This window comes from Balaenoptera ricei, chromosome 10 (genome assembly GCF_028023285.1).
Source record: "Balaenoptera ricei isolate mBalRic1 chromosome 10, mBalRic1.hap2, whole genome shotgun sequence".
Classification (NCBI taxonomy): Eukaryota; Metazoa; Chordata; class Mammalia; order Artiodactyla; family Balaenopteridae; genus Balaenoptera; species Balaenoptera ricei.
In genome coordinates this window covers 9,464,710-9,477,424 of record NC_082648.1, presented here as the reverse complement: position 1 = coordinate 9,477,424, position 12,715 = coordinate 9,464,710, and the positions used below count along the sequence as shown (strand labels likewise).

The 12,715-nt window shown below is 46.0% G+C and overlaps 1 protein-coding gene and 1 long non-coding RNA gene across 7 annotated transcripts in view; one reads left to right on the top strand and one right to left on the bottom strand.

The window, feature by feature from the left end:
- Positions 1 to 12,715, bottom strand: part of ETV6 (ETS variant transcription factor 6) — a 280,275-nt gene that overhangs the window by 5,842 nt on the left and 261,718 nt on the right. For 5 of the 6 annotated variants that reach the window (XM_059935312.1, XM_059935311.1, XM_059935315.1 and 2 more), the window contains one exon: positions 1,875 to 2,017. The exons of the other annotated variant lie outside the window; for it this stretch is intronic. In XM_059935312.1, the coding sequence (XP_059791295.1) occupies positions 1,875 to 2,017 (143 nt within the window). The remainder of the gene's footprint in view (positions 1 to 1,874; positions 2,018 to 12,715) is intronic. 6 annotated transcript variants of the gene reach the window in all.
- LOC132373000 (uncharacterized) lies at positions 10 to 11,247 on the top strand. The gene is made up of 3 exons (XR_009505318.1): positions 10 to 191; positions 4,165 to 4,351; positions 10,794 to 11,247. It is a non-coding gene; the product is annotated as an uncharacterized LOC132373000 (long non-coding RNA).

Genomic DNA, 12,715 nt, shown 5'->3' with positions numbered 1-12,715 from the left:
CGGAAGAGAGAAAAAAAGCACAAAGACACAATGAAATGAACCTCAGAAAAGACGCCGCAGGAGCTATTCAGATCCAGCTCTTCAGCTGCTTCTGTGGCCCCGCCAGTCGGGAAAGCCACCTGCTAATCTGCTCCCTGCCACGCCCACCCCTGGGCTTTTCCACAGACGTCCTCGCTGAGGTCTCTCCTAAGGTGAGTCTGGCTAACAAAGCGCGTCCCGCAGCGGCCTCCCCGACTTCCTCTCCCAGGCCTGCGCTCTGCTGCGCCCGAGGAATTTCCTGCGCGTCCCCCTCTCTGGGGGACATCCTTCACCTTCTGACCCACAGAGAATTTCTCTTCCTTTTTTCCTTTTTTTTAAAAAAATTTTTTTATTTTGACAGTGACCTTTCTCAAGCTTGTGTTTCTGGTTTGTCATTTTGAAGGAAGAGATTTTTTTTTGTTTAAATTCCTGTCCTGGAAGCAAGAGTACAGTGGTTCCGAGCCCTGGGGTGAGGGCACCCTGTGCGAGCTGCAGAGCGATTTTTCTCAGTGACTCACAGGGTGGAGGGTGTCAGTGGGGTCTGGCCATATTTGGTCACGACAGCCTCTGGCAGGCCCTCCTCCAAGGCTGCAGCCAGGGCAGAGCCCAGCGGCGTCTCCCCTGTGGCCTGCCTCTCCTTCGGCGGATCTGGAGTCGGGCCTTCCTGGTGCCTTGCCACCTCTGCCCCACGGCTACCTGTCTGTGGTCAGGCCTGGATCTTGCTGACTCTTTTTTTTTTTTTAAGTAGGAATACAGATTTATCTTAATTTTCTTTTCTTTTTTTTTTTTTTTTGGCAGGGGAACTCTTTGCTCTGTTCATTTTACTTTATTTTACTGTGATAAGAACACTGACCATGAGATCTACCCTCTTAAATTTTTAAGTGCATAGTACAGCACTTAATACAGGGTTAACTACAGGTACAGTGTCCCGCAACAGGTCTCTAGAACTTAACTCATCTTGTTTAATGGAAACTTTATGCCCCTTGATTAGCAACTCCCCATCTCCCCGCTCTCCCCTACCCCTGGCAACACCAGTCCACTCCTGGACTCGACGAATTTGCTTATTTTAGATCTAACTTTGAGTAAGTGGAATCAGGCAGTATTCGTCTTTCTGTGACTGGCTTATTTCGCTCAGCATCAAGTCTTCAAGGTTCATCCATGTTGCCACACGCTGCAGAATCTCCTTTTTTTTTTTTCTTAAGGCTGAAGAATATTCCATTGTGTGTATATAGCATGGTTTCTTTATCCCTTCATCCATCAGTGGACGTCAAGGTTGTTTTACCCACTTTTTACATCTATGCGCTTTAATGGTTTTCCTAACTATAAAAGACTTTATCTTTTAAATTCGATTCCCTCTTCCCAAGGTGGAAAACTGCAGGGGCAATCAGACTTCTTGCACTGTTTGCTTTTCAAGGAGATGCTTTAAAGTCAGAGGATAAGCATTTTCCATGTAGAACTGGCCTTTTGCGACCATGGAAGTTTCTAACCCAGCGGAACAGAGGCGACACTTCCCAAAGCCCCCTTGTGAGTCACAAAGTGCCACAGCACATCCCTGGTACCCGGAACCTAACGATGGCGTGGGTGGCAGGACCAGGCCGAGGCAGGGGAGTTGACGGTTACTCGTAATGAGGCCTATCAGACTGGGAGACTTAACTGGCACCTGGCACAAGGAACAAATGGAAAGGGGCATCTTTAATTATTTCCTCCCCTTTGCAACTAATTGTTTGTCCAGTGAGGAATAAACTAAATGATTACGGGCAGACAGGAAGCAGAAGACAGGCAATTACCCTCCAACCCAGGGATGAAGACTAGATCTTGGCCCTACTTTACAGAACGAACATCTGATGCCCTTTTACCTTATGGTTTCCCCAGAGTCGAGCCAGTCCATTGGGATCCACTATCCGGAATATTTTGGATTCTTTGTCCTCCCATCGGATGAAGTTTTCGTACCGGCTGTCAGAAAGCAACTGATAGACGTAATCCCAAAGCAGTCTACAGTCTACAGAGGAAAAGGGCAAGAAAACACTGTTGACAAGGTTGCTTGTTGAAGTACTAAGAGCAAGAATCAGAAAATAATCGAGTCACCGCTTTTGCCTACTTTGGATGGACTGTCTAACTTCCTCGTGTTGGGAATTCCCTGGCGGTCCAGGGGTTAGGATGCCGCACTTACTTTCACTGCTGAGGGCCTGGGTTTGATCCCTGGTTGGGGAAATAAGGTCCCGCAAGCCACGCGGCCAAAACTAAAACAAAGACGCATCCTCGTCTTATAGCGAGGAGAGCAAGGCACGGAGAGACCTGCGAGATGGCGACCTTTGACCCGTGGAGGCCTTCAGGACGGTCTGGGCCCAGAACTTCCCCCCTCAGATGAGGACACAGAGACCCAGAGAGAGGAAGGGACTGGTCCACGGTCATGACCAATGACCTGAACTTGAGCAGAGCCCACACGAGGGACAGAACAAGCTCTAACTGCAGATGAATTGGTTCTGAAAAGGGGCTGAAGACAGGCTGGCAGGTAAAAGGGCAGAGAGAGTGCTCGGGTTCAGAGAGAGCGATGTGGTGTCCATGGTGGGCTAAGGTTACTTTGGAGGGTGACACTCGACGGATGAAGACGTGACGATTCAGGTCGGCTGAAAAATGGCAGAAAAAGCAGCACGATGCGTGAAAAGCTGTGGGAGAAGAAAACCCACGTTCCTCTTTCCCACTGTGACTGTGGGAACCATGGCCAGCATGGTCTTCAGAAAGAATACAGATAGTCTCGTTATAGCTACTTTGGAGGTTTTAAAAATTGTTTTATTATAATGGAATCAATCAGTGTAGAAAGGAACCCGGTGCAGAAAATCCCTTTCTCCATGTGCAAAACTGATGTTGGATCACTTGGTCAGGCAACAGATCTTTCTTTGTACAGGCCAGGCGCTGGGCTAGGTCTTGACTTTAGGCTGTGGGCTGGCGGATTGAAAGATGCGATGCAGGCTGCACACCTTTGCCCTGTTCTAGTGCTTTCTGGATTAGCGCCAGAACCGGGTGTGGCGTGGCCCCTAGCACAGCCGTGACAGGTGGATGGGAGCAGACGCGGACTTTCGAAGTCTAGTTGATGCAGGACTGGCCTCCAGATGAGAATAAGAGACCCCCAGGTGTGCACTGTTGCTTCTGGGAGCTTTGATGAGCACGAGCCAGCATGGCTGGTCGTAAACGCTTAATTTTGTTGAACACCGTGTATGTACGTGCTCTGCACTTTGCAAGCATTATTTCTAATCCTCACTTGACACACTGCATCCTTTCTAATCCTCTCATGCCCGAGGTCACTGGGATTTGAACTCTGGGGCTCCCGCACCGCAAGGTGCCGATTTCCTTACTTCCTTATGTTGGGTGAGGCCCGGCACACCTGGGTGGGGAATGTCCAATCCCAACCTGGACTATCTCAGAGCGAGCCAAACACTCACCTCCCAGAGAAAGCAACACACCCTCCTCTGGCACATATTTACAAGAGCAAGCGAGTCAGGTCACCTTGGGCAAGTTTCTTAAATCTCCCTGAGGTTCCGTTTCCTCCTTTACGAAAGGGGAATGACAACGTCGACTCTCTCCGGGATTACTGTACGAGTGATGATGTGAGTGAAGAGAAAGTAAGGAAAACAATAACAACAGCGATTACTGGGTGCTATTTGCAGGCACCGGGCTGTGCGTTCTACCAGCCGGCTTGCCTCTGACCCTTAGGGCACCTGATGGAGGCCAGCGCTGTTGCTATTCCTATTTTATGGCCAAGGAAAGCTGGGGCTTAGCGGGCTTGGTCATTGGCTCCAAGGCACAGCTCGCGAGTGACACATGTCGGAGTCTGGAGCCCGTGCTGTGCCGCATGTCCCGCTGAGACGTCTATTCTCAGAGAAGCGGGTTAACAGGTATCTATTAGTCAAGGACTTTTCCAAGCAAGCTTTAACTCTGAGTGTGTCCTTCGTGCAATCCAGCTTTCTCTCTGAACAGCAGAAGGAACTGGCATAAAATGTGGCATTTTTCCAGGAGGCTTAATCTTTTAAGGAACTACCATGAAACTTAAAATGACCATACATCTTCAGTACCCCTTACTGTATCCTTTTTTCCCCCGATTGATCTGTGTCTAGAAATTAATGTGATGTGTGGTTTCTTCTGTTTCAGAAAAGGACCCGTGGTGTCCTTCTTAGAAGGATGACTCCTGGAGTTTCAACCCTACGCTAAGAGAAGCTGACCAGAGATTCTATTACCACCCCTGCCTGCCGCTGCCCTCTTGGTTGCCAGAAGGGGGCACTGAGGAGCAGGGAGACAGCAAGGGGCCCAATCCCAGCATCAGGAAGTACCTTGAGAGGTGAGTGCCACACACCAACGCAGACTGAGAATAATCGAGCTCATTTTTAAGGCACTTGTAAGAGGGCGACTGTAGGCAAAGCAGTCAAGTAGGCAGTGTCTTTCTCCCTCTCTGCCACCTCCTTGTCTTACATCGTTTTTAGTACAGGTGGAAAAATAGAGAACTGAGATGCGGTTTAATTGTCCAGTTTTTGTCTTACTATCAAATGGCAGATGCATTTTAATTTCCCACAAGCTCTTCCAAGTAGAAACCATCTGGCAAAACCAAATATTATCACACAAAATGCCAGTCTACTAGGAGGAACAAAGGTGTAACAGCTTCTCCATGTTTCCTGACAGGGTTACAATCATTTTTACCGCCAAGAGGCTTCATGGCACCTTTTGGATGCATCTGGATTGGCAGTGTGATTCTCTAGAGTGAATCATTTGAACGCAATTTAATAATTAAAAAAACTGATCTGGTTGTCTTTCGCAGTTTGATAGAAGGAACTTCTGCCCACCGGAAGGTGAGCAATATATTGGCAGTCCCTCACCTCTGAGACTTCCTGGAGCTAAAACGTAAAGTGAATGTTGTCTTAACACCACCTGCTGAGGGATTTTCACTTTCATTGTTTCTGTGGCTTCTCTTTTACTGCTTTGGACATTCTGTGTCTCATAAAACGGTGAAGTGCGAACCATTTTCCGTTGGTTCGCACTTAAAAAATGGTTTCCATTTAAAACCATTTTACCGTTCCTCAAAGTAAAGGCTTAACCAGTGCTGGGTACCTACCATGCTGGTTCTTCAGAGGCATCGAACTGAGACCTTTATGTCGTAAATCATTTACTGAAAAAAATCTAGAATGTGATCTGTGTTTGTTTGGTTGGTAAATGAAGGGCAGGGCTTACCAAAGAACAGACTTTACCTATGAGTTGCCGGAACACTTGTATCTTGCAAACTTTTCCTTTTCATCAATGTGAAAATAACCCCAAACAAGGGGCCAATTGATCATTTTTAAATGACATTTAATCCAGCGAAGCCAACTTTAGCTGAGTAATAAAAATATATTGACATTCAAGACATATTGAATTACTCACAGTCACTAACAGAGGTAGCAACAGGAATTTTGTGGCATAAAGTAGTTGTTTCAAGCTCAGAGTATAAGTGGCTTTTTTATAACACTATTGATTCTTTTGTTTCTTTAGTTGAAAATTATGCCAGATGATAAAAAAAAAAAAAAAGCTGCCTGACCACGCAACTTTTTTTTTTCTTCTTTTTTTTTTTACAATCGAAGTTCAAGCCATCTGAGTTATTTTTGTTTTTTAAGATTTTAGTTAAATAAAAGGCGGATCCTTTTTAGTTCCTAGGTCCTCTGGAGGCTGTTGCCATGACCCACCAGCAGATTTTCAGCTTTGTCAAAATCCATCCGTGTCTGCACAGATACAATGTTTCCTGAGCATTGATAAAAATGCTTAATACTATATAATAAAATGCACCAAAAGTTCATCCCATTACAAAACACTTGAACATGCGTGTGAAAAATATCTTATATCACAAGGTCTTCACTGATTTTAGATGCATGTCTCTTAAACTAAAGGGCCTTCTCTGTCAAGGCATGTGGGAATTTTAAACAAATGTTCATGATTTGGATTGTCTCTTCCATGAGAGGAAGCTCATGAAAGGGTTTAGCTCGAGTGAAGTGCTATTTTCCAATTGCAGAAAGAGAGTTCTCTCTCTTTCCTGCTGGGTGAGGTACCCTGGGCATCCACAGTTAAAAGGCATTGTTAAAAAAAAAAAAAATATCCCTTCCTGTGGTTAGGGAGAAATATTTTCCCTCCCACGCCAGTCTCTTACCAGAGACTCATTGTACAAGCTTATTGAGCAGAGACTGTAAAAAGATGGGCAATTCACACATAACCAACATGGTTTCTAAAGGAAAAAAACAAAACCTAGAAAACCATGCTAGACAAAACTGATGTTTAAAAGAGCTGAGTGGGCAAGTCGAGTTTATTGACAAGTTATTTGAATTTCCCGAAATTCAAATTTCGGGAAAGCCATCTAAGAAAGTCATTTTATGTTGTTTTAACTGCCCAAATGGAATTTTAAATGAAGGTCTGTAAACTGGAGTTCTGTGGATATAATCACCAACAAGGAGAGGCCTAGCGTTCCTGTTTCATTGCTTTAAATTTATTATGAAAAACTAATAAATTTATTTCAGGTTCAGCAACACAGTGGGTCAGTAACACCCAAAATAAAAAGTTGCTTCTCTGCTTTATAGCAATGGTTCTAAACTAGGGGCAATCTTGCCTCCTAGGTGGTGTTCTACAGTGTTTGTGACAATTTTGCTTGTCACAGCTGGGGTGCAGGATGCTATTAGCATCCAGTGAGTAGAGGCCAGGGACGCTGCTAAAAATCTTATAATGCACAAAAGAACTCCTTCCCGGCAACGAAGAATTATTTGGCCCAAATATCAAGAGCGCCCAGCTTGAGAAACCCTGCTTATGGAAGCACGGGTTTTACAACACGCAGGGGGGCTATCTGCAGTTTTTTTTTGTTTTTCTGTTTTGTTTTCCTCCTCAATTCTAGATCAGCCATTACCTAGAAGCAGAAGGCTGATAAATCCAGTGCAGCCAACCCTGTGTTGATACGCAGAGGTGTGTTTACAATGGGTGCTTGCTTGTGCTTTGCTGTGGCTTAGGAAAACAGAAGACATATGTGCACAGCAGCAAGCTGGGAGAGGGAGAAGCTGAGGCAGAGCCTACAGGTCTACGCCTCCTGGCTTCATCGGGGCAGAGGGAGCGCAGCTGCAAACAAACACCGCTGAACCTTCTCACCTTTGGTTGCAGGAGGTGTGGGGTGAGGCTGGCAAACGCAGAGATCAAGCCCCCAGCTAAAACCCAGTAAGACGTACCCCTCCTCCCTCAGGCGTGGAGGCTGCCTGGGAATTTGCAGCCAGGGACTGCTGGGACATAGGGACGCTGTTACAGAAATGCACGCCCTTAAACACACTGGAATTTCCAGTCTCCTCAATCCCCTTCTATTATTTTCTACCCAGTTACCGTGCTGGGACTGTTTTATCTTTTAAAAAAGCTGCCCTGAAACTTTCCTTCTCTTCTTGATTTCTCAGTGGCTCACAATGAAAAATAAAGTGCAGTGACTCAGCCAGAGTGTGAGAAGTCTGGCACCTTGGGATATTCCCGTCGGGGTGAAGGACTCTGTCCTCTCCAAGGGTCTCCTCCATCTCCTCCAAATACAGGCAGCGGGCAAAGCCTCACAGGAGGTGAGAGGGAGTGAAGAAGTTCATCTCCAAGGAAATAAGGAAACTAGGGTTCCCTGAAGGGGTGCACTTTTCAGGCCAACATCACTTAGAACAAATGCCCAGACGCAGGCCTTCTGGGTTAAGGCCCTGCACCCGCTCCGGTGGGCAGTGGTGCTGGCCGTATCCTCTCTGCAGCCCTGGAGCAGAGCACAGAGAAAGGGCGCAGAGGAGGGACACGAACTAACCCTTAGACATTAACCTGCTTGTGCTAATGTTTGCCTGTTGTCTCTTTAGTGCTCAAAAGTGCCCAGAAATGAGTATTAGTATTATCATTATTATGGATAAGGAAACCAGGCTTCAGGGACCTTAAATACCTCTGCTTGGGAGACAAGGGCTAGATTCTAATCTTGCTGACTCCAGAGCCCATGCTTTCCCACAGGCCCACAGTGCTACCCCAGGAACCCTCCCACCGGCTGTGGATGAAGGCCCTGGGCCGGGAGCCATAGAGAGTTCTCTGCCTGAGATAGCACGGGAGGACACAGCTCTGCCAGCTCGTACTAAAACCCCGAGCCCCATGGGCTTATGCAGACATCCCACGATCCTGTCCTTTTTCCCAAACACAATATTTACACGCGTGTGTGTGTGCAGAGGCGCACACACGCATGCACACCACCACACCTTACTGCAAAGGCCTGGGGATGACACTGCCCTCCATCACTTTCACACAGTCCATTTAGGCTTCTCTTTTATGATGTCTTCTTCCCTTCAGGGCTGCTCCCAAGGCTCATTTATACAAGAAAATAAAAGTCCACGTGCCTCATTGGAAACAATGTCACCACCAGATACCACTGGGGAAGAAGCAGAGATGGAAACAAGAGGGCAGGGTGCAGTGTGACTTCCCCCGGCCTGGGAGCCCTGAGGATGAGCCCCTAGCTGCTGGCCCTGGAGTCTCAGGCTTAGGTGCCTTCATCTGATGTCAGATCAGAGGCTCCCAGGATTGAATTTCTGTGCACACAGAACTCATCCAGTCAATAAAGCCAAATCAGGAGAGTACAGTGCACTAGCCAGGTGACAGATAAGTGATACAGGAGACTCAGTGTCTCCTTGATGAGAATCCTTTTGTTTCTATTAAAAATGTAACCCTGAGGGAGAATACACATATTTTTTTTAAGCCTCTTTAAGGATCTGAAAGATTGCCAGGCCAAGTGTCATCAGAGGGTTGCAAGTGAAGGGTACAGGGTCTTGGGGGGTGGGGTGTGGGACTCTCTGTTTTATCTGCTTTAAGAGCAACTCACCAATGATAGCCTCACAGACCGTGAAGTAGTTCACGTTTGCAAAGAAAATCAAGAGACTTCGGCAAAAGTTGTGAGATGAGCACAAGAAAAGAAATACTCTCTTTTTGGATGGTGCATGGACTTTGAACAACCAAATCTGTACAGCCCTCTTAAAGTCCCCACTTCTGCGGAGCAGATGAACGGCTGCAAATGGATTGTAAACCAGGTTCCCAATGAACCTTGCTCCCTTTAGCAGAGTTTTGGATTAAGTCCAAGGAAGGGACACGCAGATAGATAGGAAGTCTGGTAACTCAGGTTTTAATGGAATTGAAGAAGTTTAAGAGAAAGCCAAAATGACTTCAGTTTTTTTCTTTTAAAACTGAGCTGTCTATAGTTAAAGCCAAAGCAGGGAGCTTAGTTTGTCTGATGGCATAAAGTAAGAGGGATTATTGCCTTATGCCAGCAAAGACACACCATTTGGCATTTAGAGAGGCTGCACCCTATCACCTAGAAAAATGCCTGGCACATAGAGATACGTGTTAATTTTTGAATGAATAATCTTTACCTAGTTCAAGTATGCAGAGCTACACTTTATTTTCCTCAGCTATATTTTACTTATGTTAATGATGTTATTGTAACTACTCTGGGCTACTCAGCCATCAGCCTGCCATCTAGAACTTAGCTCCTTCCCTACATCACTTGCCACTGTTCCCTCCACATGTCTTAGGCATGCCTCATTCTCTGAGGTGCGAGTCATTCCTTGAGAGCAGGGATGGCGTTTTCTACACCTGTGATTCCAAAGCATCCTGAACATACAAGCAGACAGTTGCGTAGAACAGGGAGCAGCGGACTTTTTCTGTGAAAGGCCAATCAATCAGTAAATATTTTAGTCCAATCTCTGCTGCAACTCCTCAACCCTGCCAAAGCAGCCACAGACAATACTGAGTAAGTGGGTGTGGCCGTGTGCCAGTGAAATTTGATTTACAAAAACAGGCGGTGGCTGATTTGGCCCACAGGCCTGCATTTCCAGTCCCCGGTCCCAAGGAAACAAGTGTGCTGGAAAGAACAGTGGTTGAAGCTGGAGGCCGAACACCAGACGTGTCTTCATCTGTGAAAGATGGGTCTGTAAAAGACCCTTCTAGCTCTGAAATCACCAAGTTCTAAGAATGATTTTCAATATATACTGAAAACACAGCATCACCTGGGCTACCCTTCTTCAATTTACGGCGCTCACTGCCAGTACCACTCGTTGGCTATGAAACAGGTTGGCGAGACACAGGCCAGTAAAAAACGTTTGTGGGCTGAGAAAATGTTAGGAGGTGACAGATGCTCCCCCATCCCCCCTGCCACCAAGCAATCCTTTCCTGAGGACAATAAATAGAAAACAGCACAGAAAGAAGCAACTTGCTCAGTGTTGCACATACCACTGGCTGTTCAATAAAAAAACAGAACCCAGGAATCTTCTCTCACTCTGTCGTATGTTAAACTCTCTCCCACAAATGCCAGCCATTCCAACTTGTTAAACTCAGTAACGGTCCTTCTTATTCTTTGAAAAACAAGCAACACCTTTCAAAATAAGCTATATGTTTCTATTTCAATTGATCTAATTTGTGGTTTGTATTTAAACTGTCAACTACCTCCTGGATTTCTTTTATTGAATATTTTAGTTTTTCCACCAGGTAAATACCTAAGTGAACCATCAGCTTTGCATGGGATCTCTTAATTGTATGATGCCTCCCAATTTCATAGATATTAAAGTGTGAAGAAAAGAAAGAATTGCTAAAATATGGTGGATTTTTTTAATGAACCTGGATTCTTGAGTTTACCTTTCTATCTGAAATAGAACAAATATACTAGGCCTTACGTTGTTTTGGGGTTTTCTCCATCTGGAATGACCTCTTTTTCTTTAACCTCCACTTGTCCATATTCTAAGCATTCATCTAAGCCCAGCTAAAAGCCAGCCCCTCCAGGAAGCCTTCCTGACACCTCTACTGCAGCCTCCTACAGCACTTAACCGGAGCCCCTGGAAGACACCACAAGCTGCACTTCCAGCCCACTGTCGTCAGCTCTTTCACGACAAAGACTGTGTCTTACATCTCCTGGAACACTCCACCCCCATGAATGCAGAACAGTGCTGCAAACACAGGTGTCCAAAGGCACACACCCAGGAGTACCGGAGCAAATGATACGTGATTTACTTTTTGATCCACATGCCTAAGTAGTGTTCTTATCCACATCCTCCAACGATGGTGTTTGTCAGTGTGACACACAGCAGCACCTTCAGTGCCCTCTGGGCCCATTTGAAAAGCTACGTTTTCCCATCTAAAAGCTGCTTTATAGAGATCTGAAGGACTTTTATGGCTGTCCAGTAATGACAGAACTTTACATTGTACATATGAGTCACCCAATGAATTCGACTTCCAGTAAATGAAGAATCAATTCCACGAGGATCTGAGTAGTCCAAAAAGACTCCAAAGGGCTGGAGTGGAGAGACAGGGACGCCCCAGATGAGAAACAAAGAAGCCTGGAACTGTCATGAGCACTGCTCAGAGGGTCACAGGATCAAGACCACATGTTAGATCACAGACTTCCCTCTCGTTTCACCCTTGAGAAAAACAGTGCCTTTTGGTTACATTAGCTAATCCTGGATCTGGTTAAACTAGTGAATACAGACATATGGAGATTATGGAACTTTTGAATATACCAATAGAGGAGCACAATTTTTAAGAGAGCCGTATTAAAAAATTTCCAGACCTCCTAAACAAGGGAAAAACAGCTCTAAGCGTAAACAATTTAACTTGATACGTGGGGCTTATCTTGGATTCCTAAGAAGTCTGTGGCAAAGACAGCGTCACGGAGGAGGTGGACGAGACAGGTCATGATGAGGAACGCAGGGGTAGCAAGGGCAGCCCAGGGGACAGTGGCCAACGGCGCGGCAAGGGCTATCCTGCAGCCTCACCCGTCAGCCCCTGTGTGACCCCTGCTGCTCTGCCGTTCAGTTTCCTCTGTGGTTTCCCCTGTAAACGGCGCTTCCGTATAAAATGAACAGAGCAATGATAGGCTACCTCGAAGAGCTATCCTGAGGATTATAAACAAGTAGAAAGTGTACCCACAAAATGTCCAGAACTGTTGCACAGACCATGCGAGAAACAAGACAAGCAGGGCGTATACAGACAAGAAGGAAAGCCTACAAAGGCCAAGACAGGTCATTTATATCATTCACGGGAATATACTGACCCCTTCCTCTTTCTCCAATTACCTGGGGAAATTCACACGCTTTGCCAAATAAGCTCTTTGCTACCTTATCCCCGTCCTTTCTTTTCATAGTTTCTCTTTTTTCCATTATTAAAAAATCTTTCTGTAAAAGTAGACGGAACAATAATGTAAACCCCGGTGCACCCAACACCCAGCCATACAGCCATCAGCTTGTGACTAACCCTATTTTACGTACACCTCACCCGTTCCTCGCTCCCAACCCTGTGGGGTGCTTTTGGATCACATTCCAAGCATACATCATTTCATTTTTCATAGCGTTTTTGAAACACGTCATAGTTCTTGGCCATTTGATTGTCTTGATTCAACATTCCTTATGTAAATTATTTATACTGATAAAATTGAGGTGACATTGGAGGTGCCCTTGGGACCAGAGAAGAATTTGGAAACAAATGACTTAAATAAAAAAGGGACGAGTCAAGGCAGAAGTAAAGCAGCCTTAGGACCCGTGTTGTCATGGTGTCATGAGCACTGCTCCATCCCGAGCTTCAGCTGGACCTCACTCCTGCGGCATCAGCCCAAGGAGGAAGGGGCACGTCTCACCTTTCCCTGAACGGTTCTGACCTCTCTCCTGTCTCCGTG